At 34.8% G+C, this 14287-nt stretch overlaps 1 protein-coding gene and 1 pseudogene across 1 annotated transcript; both read right to left on the bottom strand.

Annotated features, from left to right (window-relative positions):
- Positions 1–2411: 2411 nt before the first annotated feature.
- LOC107933224 (major strawberry allergen Fra a 1.05) lies at positions 2412–3467 on the bottom strand. The gene is made up of 2 exons (XM_016865383.2): positions 3116–3467; positions 2412–3028 (listed from the first exon to the last, which is right to left on the bottom strand). The coding sequence occupies exons 1-2, from the start codon at positions 3297–3299 to the stop codon at positions 2733–2735; spliced, it is 480 nt and encodes a 159-aa protein (XP_016720872.1). The 5' UTR covers positions 3300–3467; the 3' UTR covers positions 2412–2732.
- A 2087-nt stretch (positions 3468–5554) lies between these two features.
- Positions 5555–13039, bottom strand: LOC107933211 (major strawberry allergen Fra a 1.05-like; annotated as a pseudogene).
- Positions 13040–14287: the final 1248 nt, after the last annotated feature.

The raw sequence follows: 14287 nt of genomic DNA, 5'->3' as shown, positions 1-14287 counted from the left end.
TTTAAATAGGATATTTGGTTATTTCGGTTCTAAGAAAAGGTCATAGTCCATAAGTTAGGAACATGACTCCTCAAATCCTGAAAATAACGAACATAGCCTCGGTTTTAATTATTTTCATGCGTTTGTGCCGAAAAGCGGATGAGTGTATGTAGCAATATTTACAATGTACGAAGATGGCAAAATTATCTTATTAACAAAATAATAATACAAGCAATAAAATAAAATGACAATACTACAATGAATACAATAATAAGAAATATTAATAACAACTACTATATGATAATAATGATAATAAAAATGTATGATAATATAATTATATCCAAAATAAAATTACTAATACTATTAATAGTATCAACATTTAAAAGTAAAGGACCAAAATAAAATAAATAGGGAAATTTGAGGGAAAATAGTAAAGGACTATAACATAATAATAATAATAATAATAAATAACTACATGTAAATAAAATTTCATAATTTAGACAAGAGGAAAAATATAAATAATCATAAAATAAAAGTGCTCGAAATGATAAAATAAAATAATGAAATAAAAAAATGGGCAAATGACTAAATTGAAATCCAAAAGAAATTCTAAGTATAAATTAAAAAAAAGCAAAAAAAGGATTAAATCAAAATAAAATAAAATAAACAGGGACCCAAAAGGTTATTTTCCCAAACCCATGTCATTTCCTCAAGTCAACAGTGGGTGAAAGGACTGAATCGCAAGGAAATCAAAATAATGGGGTAAAAATGAAATAAAATAAAAATATGAAGGAGTAATTTTAAAACAAACTAAAAAGCGGAAGGACCAAAACAACAAATGGCCCTTCCCTTAAAAAACAAGTGGATCCTAAAAAGGGGTCAGATTGGGTCATCGTGTCAAGCGTCAAAACGACATTGTTTTGGGTGTCTAAAGGTCAAGCCCAAAATGGCGTCGTATAGGGCCCTATATAAATAAAAAATCATAACAAAAAAAACATTTCAGACTCTGCTTAAAAGAATTTTTCTTTTCTCTTATTTTTTCTCTCAAAGTCACCCCTATGTTCGACCATGGGACGGTGGGTCTCCGCCGTGGCCACCGGTCATCGACGACGGAGACTGCCGCCTCTGGTGGCTGAAGTTCCCTAAAATAGGCCATTTTGATCCCCTTTTTGAGTATATTGTGGATCTAGGGTTAGATTCTCCGAAATCTAGTCGAAACTCGACTGGAAATCAAGAAACCTTTCGGCTCCTATTCTTTGATGAAGCTGTCGACAGTGGTGGAAGATGAACATGTAAAAAATTTAAACTTTTTGTTTTAATTTTTTTATATTTTCGAAACAAGAAAAAAGAAAATAATAGGACTACCTTCGTATTTTCTTTTCAACTTTATTGTTCTTTTTTTTGCTTTTGTATTCGATTTCTTGTGTTTTTTTTTGTTACAAACTATTTTTTCGGCCTTTATAGCCAAAATATAATACATATATTTATTTGTTTTGTCTTTTTCTTTCTTCTGCTTCTGCTTCTATCCTTTGCTTTTGTTTTTCTGTTGCTTTGCAAGTGATGGTGGTAGAGAGCGAAGTCAATGATAGTGGTGGCAGAGAGGATGTCAGACGGTACGCCTACCGATGTGGAGAGGCTGCGGCGCAAGAAGAATTAAGGTTAGCTAAAGTTTCCAAAAAAAAGTTTAGGTTTTGGGCTTTCGGGCTTTTTTTATTTGGGCCAATCTATTTCTATAATTTTTTTTAGTTTTGGTTTTATTTTGGGCCCGATGAATTTGGGCCACCACACCTTGAACTCACTGTTGACACTGTAATAGTAGAATCCATTTTGCATGCATAATATTTGGATTACCAAATATATGTGATATTAGTCATTGGATCTGTAGCTTTTACAGTTAATGCCTACAACAGATAAAGTCAAATTTGGATATAATATGCAATTAAAATTAATTTATATCAATAATAGTTGAATTAATTAATAAATATAATAAAATATTTTCCAAAATAGAAATGATAATAAATTAATTATAAAATTGATTAATTATGTTACCAATTTTTGTACCTTATATTTTGAATTTAAAATTAAATTTGTTTGATTTTAACTTTTAATTAAAAAAATAAACTTATTCAACTCATTTATCCTAAGCTTATTTTTATCCCCTTCCAATAGAATAAGAGAAGTTTAAATGCACTCGAACTTAGGTGTTCTTAATCATTGTAATAATATTAGTGTCATATGAGTTAAGATTCAATCAATTGGATAGTCAAGCAAATTAAATTTTAAAGCAATTATATAAATTTAAATTCGAATTTGAATTACAAAAGAAAGAATAAATATTGGATAAGATGTCAATAGACGGATCTATTATAATCAAACCAGAAATCCTGATTCGATCAATCAAATTCCAAATCCTATTGACAGAATTACAGTTTTTCAACAATTTCGTAAATCCTGAAAAGAAGAAAGTTGAAGATAAATAAATGATGCACCAGCAATTGCAATAAATAGCCTGCATCAATTACAGTTTGTTCCAAATATCTTTGAAGCTTCTTTATTTACTTCCGCAAACACTGATAACATAAGCTTGACAAATTGACCTGTTATTTAGGTAACTAAATATCGCCTGGACCAACAATAGCAAATTTAAAAGGTGAAACACACACAAACATACAAAAGGGAAAAATTAAGCATAAATGCAATCAAACATTTAATATGCTGATTGCAGCGGCTGCAAACATAATATTGGGATATTTTCAATATTTGTCAGGATTTGCCAGGAGATAAGCTTCAACAGCCTTGAATATTTGCAAGGTTTTTTCTTTGCCAGCCTTGATTCCTTCTTCTGTGATCTCAAAGTCAGCAATGGTGTAATATTTACTGCTGGTCTTACAAATGGATCCCCCACCCGGTGATGCCTCCAACTTGGTTTCGTAAGTGATTTTCTCCAGTTTGTTCATCAATGCATCCCCTTCAATCACACTGTACCTGTACACTAATTTATCTTTGTCTAATGCTTCCACCTTCTCCTTCATATAATTGAACTGGCTTCCTTCATGTCCAAAACACATAATTTTTCACCGTTATATATATACCCATATATGTTACTCCAAGTATAAAGTTATAAAAATGAACTGACCTTCTCCAAAAGTGACCTTCTTGATGCTACCAGGCTCACCATTGCCTTCAATGTACTCAATGGTCTTAAAAGCCTGAGGAACAATCTTGGGAATGAGAGTGTCACCATCAACGATGCAAGCCTTAAACATCTTGGCTGGTGGGATTGCTGTAATAACCTCAGATTCATATGTGAAAACACCCATGATTTCTAGTGATTTGGGATTTGATTACTACTTTGCAGAGGATTTTTTTTTTTATGTTTGCTGATGTACATATCTGATATATAAGGGAAGTATTTATAGTGTCCGCTTCAAGATTTAGCTGTTGGTGAGTTTTAGGCCCTTTGGAATCTTTGATGATTTCTTTATATTTTATGGGATAAATGTTTTGCCAGTTACTGAAATTTTGTACTTCAGTATGAGAAAAACACCTACAATTTCTCAAATGATTCTGGTTTATGTACTTATATTACTAATCTCTTCAATATACAACATCAAGCTTACTATACATGAACAAGTTAATGAATCTTGAGAACTATATTATTGGAATTCTAAAGAAGATTGAAAGGAAAAGAACTCTAATAGACTAATATTTTAATCAATCAAAAACTTGAATGCAAGTGCTTGGACTGTTAGATTATTCTTGCAGCAATTTTTTTTTTTTTGGTAGCTGATTCGTACAGCTTTTAGTTTGACATTGTAACCAATAGGTTATTCTAAATTACTCCGATTTTCCAGACATGGATATGTATCTAACATGGCTGTGTTCAAATTTTACTATGATTTTCATGTTTTTGAAAGGCCTACCAGGATCATATTTCCACACCGTTACCAAATATGGGTACTTTAAGAAAAAAAGAAAAGAGAAGTCGGAACAACATAGTATTTGTTGATGACTGTTGGTTAGTTTTTGAAAATAGAACACGTTGCAGCAAAGTAACATAATTGTTGGGTTTTTGGAACAATTTATCCGGAGGAAGTATGAAGCTCAGTGTAAAATTTGAGCAACAACGTAATAAATCCGGATAAAGAATGAAGGAAGATTGAGCTTTAAAAGGCTCGATACTTGCAGGATAAACAAACAATTTTACTTGGTGAAAGAAAACAAAAATTGAGAGAATATTTTTCTTAAATGATTTCTGTTGAAATTCATTGATTAAAAAGATGGCATAATGCTAATACATATACCAGTCATAAGCTGGTTAGCTTTGACAGGTTTCACTTACTATTTTTAGCTTCATTGCAACTTGCACAACTTGCACATTGCAACTTGCAAATCACAACTTGCACAACTTGCACATTGCAACTTGCAAATCACAACTTGCACAATTAGGTAAGCCGATCTATCAATCTTATCAGCACCGAATGCATTAAATACATTACCTACTTAATTCTAATTTAACTAAGTTACAAAATATTACTTAAAGTAACAAAATGAAACTGAAATTGAACAATAGCATTAACTTCAGTAGCTGCATGTACTTTATCTGGAAATACTACAGCAGCTTGATCTTCATACTTCATCAACATAACTTGGACTGCATGTACTTCATCCGCATAACTTATGTGGCATTGTCTGCTCCTTGGCTGCTTCATGTGTTGCATGCAGGCCAACTTCAACAAAAATAAATAAAATGACTTGAGAAAGGTGGTACAAATATGAAATCCTTAAAGAAAATGTTATTACCACCGCCATAGTGATAGAAATTCTGTTTGATCAATGTTTCAAGTACCAAATTTAACATGGTTATGTTATCCTAAGATAGAACAAAAGGTAAAATCTTTCCAAAAACTCTCTTCAACCCCATTTCAGTGTTGGGTACTTTAAACCTCTTCTGCACTTCCATTTTCCTATTGAATTATTAGTTCCTGCAGTCAATAGGTACCTTTGATTTATCAATTCTTTCATTATGTTACCTGGACTTGTTGATGAGTTTTGGTTACGGATATGTTTCCACTATAGATATATAAAATGAAAAGTCCGGATAACATTATTGATGATACTAATCCAGAGTCCTCTGGCAGTAGTTAAATACTTGATTTTAGCACTATGAGAGGAGCAATTTTGGGATCATGGAATTATGACTAAAATTATTCCAATTTAGAGAAAATGTATGAACTATATATGTTTAAGCCAAGAACACAATCCATTACATATAACTTATCCAACTAATAATTAAAGGTGGATAATATGTTCTATAAGATATATTCAATGCTAAAGCTAATGGAATTATATCATTTTTTTCCTAAACTTGAGTTTGTTATGTTCAATATATAATTAGTAAATACTGAAAGATGAAAGTTGATGAATTCTTTATTCTTTATTCTCAATGGATACTTGACACAACAAGATTCAGTAAATACATTGTATGCTCTTCAGTTTGTTACATGCTTCACTTTTCAGTCCAAGCTTCCTGGAAATCAGGGCAAACTATGAACTCTTATTAGCAATCTGAAGGTCATATGATGGAAAACTGAAAACTAGAAGGAAAAAGGCGAAATGTTCGATATTCGTTGCGTGTAGTGGATGCAATCTCAATCTTGTGATAGTTTCTATAGGCGTTAGGGTTTGTAAGGAGGTAGGCTTCAATGGCCTTGAATATTCCATATGCCTTTTCTTTGCCTGCTTTGATTCCCTCTTCCTTGAGCTCAAAGTCACCTATGGTGTAATACTTGCAAGTAGTCTTGCATATGGATCCCCCATGTGGAGAGGCCTCTAACTTCGTCTCATACGTGATTTTTTCAAGCTTGTTCATCAATGCATCTCCTTCGGTAACACTGTAAATATACAAAAATTTTCTTTGCCTAGTGCTCCAACCTTCTGCTTCATGTAATTGAATTGGCTTTCTGCATGAAGAAAAAGACGTAACTTTATCTTTTCCCTTCAGGTTTAATATATACATATGTGTATGATTCAAAGTATAAAGTTATATAAATGAAGTGACCTTCTCCAAAGGTGACCTTTTTGATGCTAACAGGCTCACCATTGCCTGCAATGTACTCAACGCTCTTAAAAACCTGAGGAAAAATCTTCGGTATAAGGTTGTCTCCATCCAGGATGCAAGCCTTAAACATCTTGGCTGGTGGGATTGCTGTAATAACCTTAGATTCATAAGTGAAAACACCTATGATTTCAAGTGTATTGGAATTTGATTACTTTGCAATTTGCAGAGGATATGTTTTATGTTTGCTGATGTATATATCTGATATATAAGTGTAGTATTTATAGTGTCAGCTTCAAGATTTTGCTGTTGTGAGTTTCAAGCCTTTAGAACCTTTAGTGATTTCTTTATATTTTATGGGATGTTTTTCCATTTAGTGAAATTGTGTACTTTAGTATAAAAAAAATTACCTCTATTTTTTCAATTGATTCTGGTTTGTGTACTTATCTTACTTATGTCTTCAATCAAGCTTATCATAAATGAACAAATTATTGAATCTTCAGAGCAATATTATTGGAACTCAAAAGAAGATTAGTACTCTAATAGACTAATATTTGAAGATATCAAAACCTTGGATGCAAGTACTTGGACTATCATAATATTGTTGCAGCTTTTTTTTTTTGACATTGTAATCAACATATTATTCTAAATTAGTCAGACTTCCAAACACAGATATGTATCTAACACAGTTACGTTCAATTTTATTATGCATGTATCTAGAGAGTTTTATGAGGATTATATCCCTATACTAATTTTAGGATAGCATAGGCACTATACAGGTACTTCAAGAATAATGAATAGTCAAGAGCGACATAGTAATTATCGGTGATAGTTTCTTAGTTTTCTAGAAATAAAACATGTTGCACGAAAAGTATGAACATGAAATCCTGACATAACATGTTATTACAACCACCGTAGTTCCAGAAATTCAATTTGATAAGTGATTTATGTGCCAAATTTCACACGGTTATGTTCTTGTAAGATAAAACAAAAGGTGAAATCTTAGACTTTCAGTAATTGTCCCAAATACGGTCTCTTGAACTTCGGTGTTGGGTACTTGGACCATCTTGAGCACTTTCATTGTACTATTGTGTTATCAGGTTCCTACAGTACATGTTAAGTGTCGATTGTAGACACAATATACAAAATGAAAAGATTGGATAATAGGTGTTGAAAATGGCCAACTATGCTGCTGTTATGTTTTTTGTTGAAGTGTATGCTGCTATGATGATTTTGTTGAGTGCATACAACTTGTATGCATGCTACAGCAATTGTGCATGCTGCAGTAACATTTTCTGTTTTAGTTGCAATGAAATTTAGTTTGGTTGAAAATGAACTTAGTTGTTGATGTTTTGATGGATTTAAGTGATGATTGAGCTAATAAGTCAGTTTATTCATATGTACAAGCAATGTTTTAATAGTCCCAATACTGATTAGTGAGATTAGTTGGATATTTTGTGACGTATTTTGATTATAAATGTATTGTTCTCATATTGAATGAGCAAGCATATCAGTTGTGTAAAGCAGATTGCTTCCTTACTGCACGTTTGTGAGCAAGTAAATTATGTCAAGCTTCTTGCTCATTTATTCTCTGTCTTGTTCTCTTCTTTTACTGCTGTCAAAACCCTAACAAATGGTATCAAAGCCTAAGCCTTTGAATTCCATTGATTTTGCTTCTCTTGCTTGTTAAGAAAGACAAAAGCTGCCAAAGTCTAACATCTTTGAGGGTTACTTGTTAAGGTAGCAGCAACTCACCTTTATGAGACTCCCAAAATAAGTTGAAAGAAGAGGAGTTTGAAGGTAAGGTAGCAGCATCTTACCCCTGTGAGACTCCCAAACAAGCTTGGGATAAGCTAAAAGATGAGTTGATGGAGTATGTGCATGAAGACACTCTACAGCAGGAAGGCGTATGTGTAAGAAAAAAAAGGATTGTAATGAATAAGGGAACAAGGAAAGATGTGTTCGAAGGAGGCAAGTTGCCAACCAAGGCTATGAAGGAGGAGAAGACTCCATTTAATAAACAAATCTTGGGTACAAAAGACTGGGATAGTCAAGTGTGTAAGTTAGATTTGGTTGATAATGAGGCCAAAGTTGAAAATGAATTGCTTGAGTAGAACCAGCTTGAAACAAAGCATCTGAGGACTGCTAAGCTAAACAAAAACTTGATGAATGATTGGTATTTGTAGCATGGAGGCCAGGGAGGAGTGTTGAAAATGGCCAACCATGTTGCTGTTATGTTTTTGTTAAAGTGCATGCTACTATGATGATTTTGTTGAGTGCATACGGCTTGTATGCATGTTGCAGCAATTGTGCATGTTGCATTAACACATTTTCTGTTTTAGTTGCAATGTAATTTAGTTTGGTTGAAATTGAACTTAGTTGTTGATGTTTTGATGGGCTAAGATGACGATTGAGCTAATAATTCAGCTTATTCACATGTACAAGCAATGTTTTAATAGTCCCAATGTTGATTAGTGGGATTAGTTGAATATTTGGTGATGTATTTTTATTATAAATGTATTGTTTTCATATTGAATGAGCAAGCATATCAGTTGTGTAAAGCAGATTGTTTAATTGATGCACGTTTGTGAGCAAGTAAATTATGTCAAGCTTCTTGCTCCTTTGTTCTCTATCTTGTTCTCTTCTTTTGTTGCTGTCAAAACCCCAACAATAGGGTTCTATAAGCCAAGATTATTTAATACCAAAGCTAGAGGAATTCATTATATCAGTGACCCAAAAAACATAGGGACATAGCCAGACAGTGAAGATTTTTATGGATTTGAATTTCCCGAACAATTTTCTACCATTCCAGGTTGATCTTTAAAGAATATATGTCTGAATTAGTTTCAAATTTCTTCTTAAACTTGAGTTTGTTAATGTTCAAATTTAATATATTAAATCTTGAACGATAAAAGATGCCGAACTCTCTATTCTTAATCAATATCTTACACAACAAAGTAAATACATTGGGTTCTCTTTTGTTTATTATAGGTTTCTGATGCGTGATATTCGTAATAGGTTTTAAAAATTTATAAATGAATCGTTGAGACTAACTTATTATCACGATTAAAGCAAGTGTACCTATCAAATAGTAGTATAGTTCAGCAAGACCGGATTGTCGAACCCAAAGGAACTACGAGTACTAGTATTTACTTACTTTTTATTATCTAGCCTAAAAATTAAGAGGTTTGGTTATCTAAACTAATTACTAACTAAGAAAGCACAGAAAGAAAATTCGGGAAAACACTTTTGGGAAAATTCAATTGATTAGGACAATACCTAATCTTCACTTGTTATTTGACTCTGAATTAGACAATTTATTCATTTGACTTGATCCGTAAAAATTCTAAGTTATATTATTATCTCTCTTGAGACTAATAACGTCTGACCCTAGGTTGAATAATTGAAATCTCTTTCTAATTAACACCCTAGAATTGCATTAACTCGATCTATGGATTCCCCTATTAGGTTTCACCTAATCCGGTAAAATCTTGTCACCCTATCTCTAGGCGTGCAATCAACTCCGCCTAATTATGACAAATTTACTCTTAGACAGGGTCTATTCTCCTCTGAATAAGAGCTTAACTTGAATCAATATCCTGGAATATCAAAACAAAAATTAAGAACACATAATTAAGAACAAGTCAAATATATATCATACAATTCAGATAATAATAATAATATCCGTCTTAGATTTCATTCCCCTTAGGTGTTTAGGGGGTTTAGTTCATACTTATGAACGAAAACATCTCAAAAGCATAAAGATAACAAAACACAAGAAAACCCAAAACTCTTGAAGGAACTTGAAGGGAGATCTTCAGTCTTGATGATGAATCTGGCTTCTGAGATGGATCAATTGGCTTTCCTTGAGTAATTCCTTGCTTCCTACTCTACGTCCCCCGCTTAAGTGCCTCCTCAGGTGTTCAAATAGGCTTTTGGTTGCCTAAGAGCCCTAAAAATTGGCCTTTTCCGAATAGGACTATACTTGAGTTCGGCAGGGACATGCCCGTGTGTGATTACTTTAGCCAGTGGTCAAGGCTGTTGAATAGGCTCGGACGTGTAGTCTACCCGTGTAAGTCGTGCTTCAATCCTACCAAATGGACACGGCCGTGTGATACGCCAGTGTGAGGAAGTCCAGGCCTTGTTGATTTCCCACATGGGTCTATTTTCTTGGTTTTCGGTCCGTTTCTCACACTTTTTACTCTACTATGCTCTCCTAAGTATAAAACATGAAATTAAAGGATTAGGAGCATCGAATTCACCAAATCTAAGGAGAAATCATCCATAAATGTGCTAAGCATGGGATAAAAATATGTATAATTTACGGTTTATCAAATACCCCCACACTTAAGCATTTGCTTGTCCTCAAGCAAAATCCTCAACTCACAATCAAAATAAATTCTTCTCAATTTATAATCCCTATCAATAATATCTCAAAATAATCCATAAGTATTCATACATTGAAAATTCAACTAAAAGTACATCAGAGTTTCAAACATTCCAAGTTGAGCATTTTATCACGAAAACATAGGTGTTTCCCCTTATCTAAGTGATTACCTTTGATCAAAATATCGCAGAGTTTAACATCCTCACTAAAGATTCACTCAAATCACTCAAGGTGTTTAATGACATCAATAAAAGCACTCATTAGTCAATATGAAAAGTTATTACCATATGCTTGCTTGAAAATCAGATCTCCACCACTATATATTGAGCTGATACACCAATCAAAAAGGTCTTTTTAGAGGGTTGTAACGTGGCTTTGGTTAGGGGGTGTGGTCACAAACTGAAAGAAAAGGTTAGAATCGAGATTGAATTGAAAAATTACCTAGCTAGAAAAATAACTAGTCATCAATTGAATACAAGTGAGCTTCTTCTCAGAATATGAAATTTACACTCAAGCTCAAAAACGACGAATTACTACTAATATGAAATGGATTATTATTTATTATTATTTTTTTAAGAACAAATCAAATACATAGAAGAACAAAACATAGCTAAGCAATTAGGTCAAATCAAATATCAACAAAAATAGGGATCAAATTAGGGGATTTCAACAATGATGGGTTATGGGTTAATATTGAGGGTAAATCAATTAATGACTTGTTAGGCTCAAAGGGGTTCACTAAGGGTTAATTATGAAAGTAGGCTTTTATGGAGTGAGTGGGCTAAACCTAAGTGCCTTTATCATCTTGACATATCAAATCAAATGGTGCAGTCTTGACATGCATAATCAAGCAAGTTCTAGAATAACAATTCAATACTGACCCCCTCATAATAAAAGTGAGCATGAAAGGAATAAAATATGCTCTAAGGGCTCAAGATCTCACAAAAAATATGGCTTTTTGATGTTCAAACTTGTGAATTTCAACTCAAAATAATACTTAAACTTAGGGAAACAACCTAAAAGTTTTTAATTCTTCAAAAATCCACTTATCATGCTTGATTCCCTAATGTCTTAAAGTTTAAACAATCAATGCATAAATGCCTATGTTTTAATTCAAGACATATCAGTAAAAATCATAAATTAATTAAAGTTCATTCTAATAGTGATATGAGTGATTCACATGAGAATAAGACAAAATTCAGGGATTTCTAATGATAATATAAAAGACCGCCCACACTTAAAATGTATATTGCCCTCAATGTACAAAGATAGATATATTGACAAAGATAGATTTATAATCATAAGATAGGGAGAGAAGTGAAACTTCCTGAATGATGAATGAACTCCTTGAATTGGAGTTATAGAGAATAATTTGTCAAATCAATGATGAGGGTGGAGGAGGATACTCCGGTAGTGGTAGAGGTTGGGTTCCACAAATGCCGCGCCAAAAGAATATTATATCTCATGGTGGCTATGGTCGTGGTCGAGCAGGGCATGGAAGTCGTGGAGAACCTTTCCCAGTGGAGTTTCAAGTTCCTAAGTAATAGTGAGCTTTGGAGCTCTTTATAACTGTGATAGAAGTAGGAACTTTTTAAGAAATATATAAAGAAGAATAATTACTCGTTATGAAATAACTGAAATTAAAGATTGTAAAATAATAATTATAAAACCTAAAAATAAGCTTAAAGAAAAATAAAAACTAGTCTTAAAATGGAATAAAAGTAAAAACATAAAATAATAAATAAAAGTTTTTAAACATCTTCATCTCTAGATGGTTCGCGAGGTGGGGGTGGCGATGAGATGTGGAAGTGCTGAAAAATCTACTATAGAGTAGCATCAATGTTATCGAAACACTGAAAACACTGCTGCTCGAATCGAGTAAGACGCTCAGAGATGTTAGTGTATGAAGCCGCCGCATGAACTGGACGAGAAGGGGGTGGTGGCTGAGACAGTGGGTCCTCATGACGTGGAGGGACATCATCAGTAATGTCCTATGGATCCTCTTCCTCGGTGTACTAAACGAGGCGGTACTGAGGAGATAGGTGCCACATCGTTTCTCGATCATCCTCATACTTAGCATGCTCGAGATGCCCTGTGGGCATCTAGCTGATAAGAGTGAGGGAGGATGATTAGGCTGCTGTGTTGAGGAGCCTAAAGTGCCGAGCCAGTCGAGTCACATAGGGCCCAATATAGATGACCCCTCTCCTATGTCGCTCCGTCTGATGGCAGATGGCTAGGGTGATGAAGTAGGCAAGGTCGAGGACGTGCCCATTCGCCATGCTCCATAAGAAATAGGCATCATGGGTGGTGACAATACCGGTGTTCTCTCGTTTCCCTGTCAGAGTGTGAACCAAGATAGCGTGTAGATACCTCAAAGATAGAGGGAGAGCCGATGCCTTGGAGCGGCTAGGATCGTAGGTGGTCGAGGTAGGGACGAGGTCCCTCCAGCATTTCGAGGGGGAGTAGTGGATGCGGTGGAGGGTGTTGAGTTCATTATCGTTCATGAACTCCTCTATGTACAGCCCTAGTGCAATCCTGAATTTGGATACGCTCAACTGGCGTACTAGACCACCGAGATGGAACTGGACCGTTTCAGGATCCTCGAAGTTGGTCATGATGGTCTGAAGATGGAATGTCGAGCAGAGTTCCAATGTGAACTCGAGATACGTCGGCTCGACTATCTCAAAAAAGAGCCCCACCAGTCAGTCGTTAGGAGGGCTCGAAACTCGTCAGCTAATTGAATCTGTTCGAGTGTGGCCCAGTCAATGCAGCGGCCCACACCTAGGGGTCGAGCTTGTAATATCTGATATAATTCCTCCTAGGGTCTTAGGGGAACCTGGAGGAACGGGTGCTTAATCTCCGTGGTAAGACCCGAGGATGACACTACTCATTTCCTCTTCTTCAAGGCGAGAACAGCGGTATTCTTACCACATGAGGACAACATTGTACCTGCATTGAAAAATCGAAGTTAAACCAATATGCCCCAAGAATAGTATAGAAATCAAGACTAAATATGAATATTTCATAGGATTTACGTACTAGATAATACAAACTAAAACAACTAAATATATCAAGTTATAGGATTATGGGAATAAAGAATGAACGCATGTGGGTAAGCATAAATTTCATGGAAATAAGGAAAAATGAAAGAGTATAGCATAATGTAGTAACTAAAATAACAAATTTTTTATAAAACAAGCATGAGTATTTTAATATTCTAACTATGAATATTCATTCAAAATAGTTCAATAGAGTAGAGAAATCATGAAATGAGCAACATATTTGAAGAAAATAGAGAGAAAAGAATAAACAAACGCAAACGGAATAAGAAAAAACGGGCGTTGGGGGTAGGGCGTGTGAAGTTGAAGTGGCTAGGGTTAGGGATTTTTGGGGAGGGCGATGATGAATAGTGAGGGGTTTATATAGATTTTCGGGCACACGGCCGTGGGACATGCTCGTGTGCCGTAATTTTTTCCCATTTGTTTCGCGATTTTTAGATTTGGGCACGTCTGACATTCGGCCCATGCCCATGGTGCTTGGGCATGTGGGTGCACACGGTCGTGTCTTGCTTCATTCGCTTCTCCCACACCCGTGTATATAAGTCCACGCCTGTGTTCAATTTGACAGTGTCGACCATGGGTGGATAGCACGGGTGTGTCGCACGCCCGTGTTACATTTTTAGTTTCAACCATGGTTTCGAGGCACAAGAATGTCTCACGCCCGTGTTGTTTTGGAAGTTTCGTCCACGACCATATCGTACGGTCGTGGCAACTTATCACATCCCGTGTTGGGGAAAAATTTTGCCCTATTTTCACACGGCCGTATCGCATGGTCGTGTCTCCTCCTATGGTGTGCGCACGGCC

This window comes from Gossypium hirsutum, chromosome A02 (genome assembly GCF_007990345.1).
Source record: "Gossypium hirsutum isolate 1008001.06 chromosome A02, Gossypium_hirsutum_v2.1, whole genome shotgun sequence".
Lineage (NCBI taxonomy): Eukaryota > Viridiplantae > Streptophyta > Magnoliopsida > Malvales > Malvaceae > Gossypium > Gossypium hirsutum.
The sequence above is the reverse complement of the archived record's forward strand: the minus strand, read 5'-3'. Positions and strand labels throughout refer to the sequence as shown.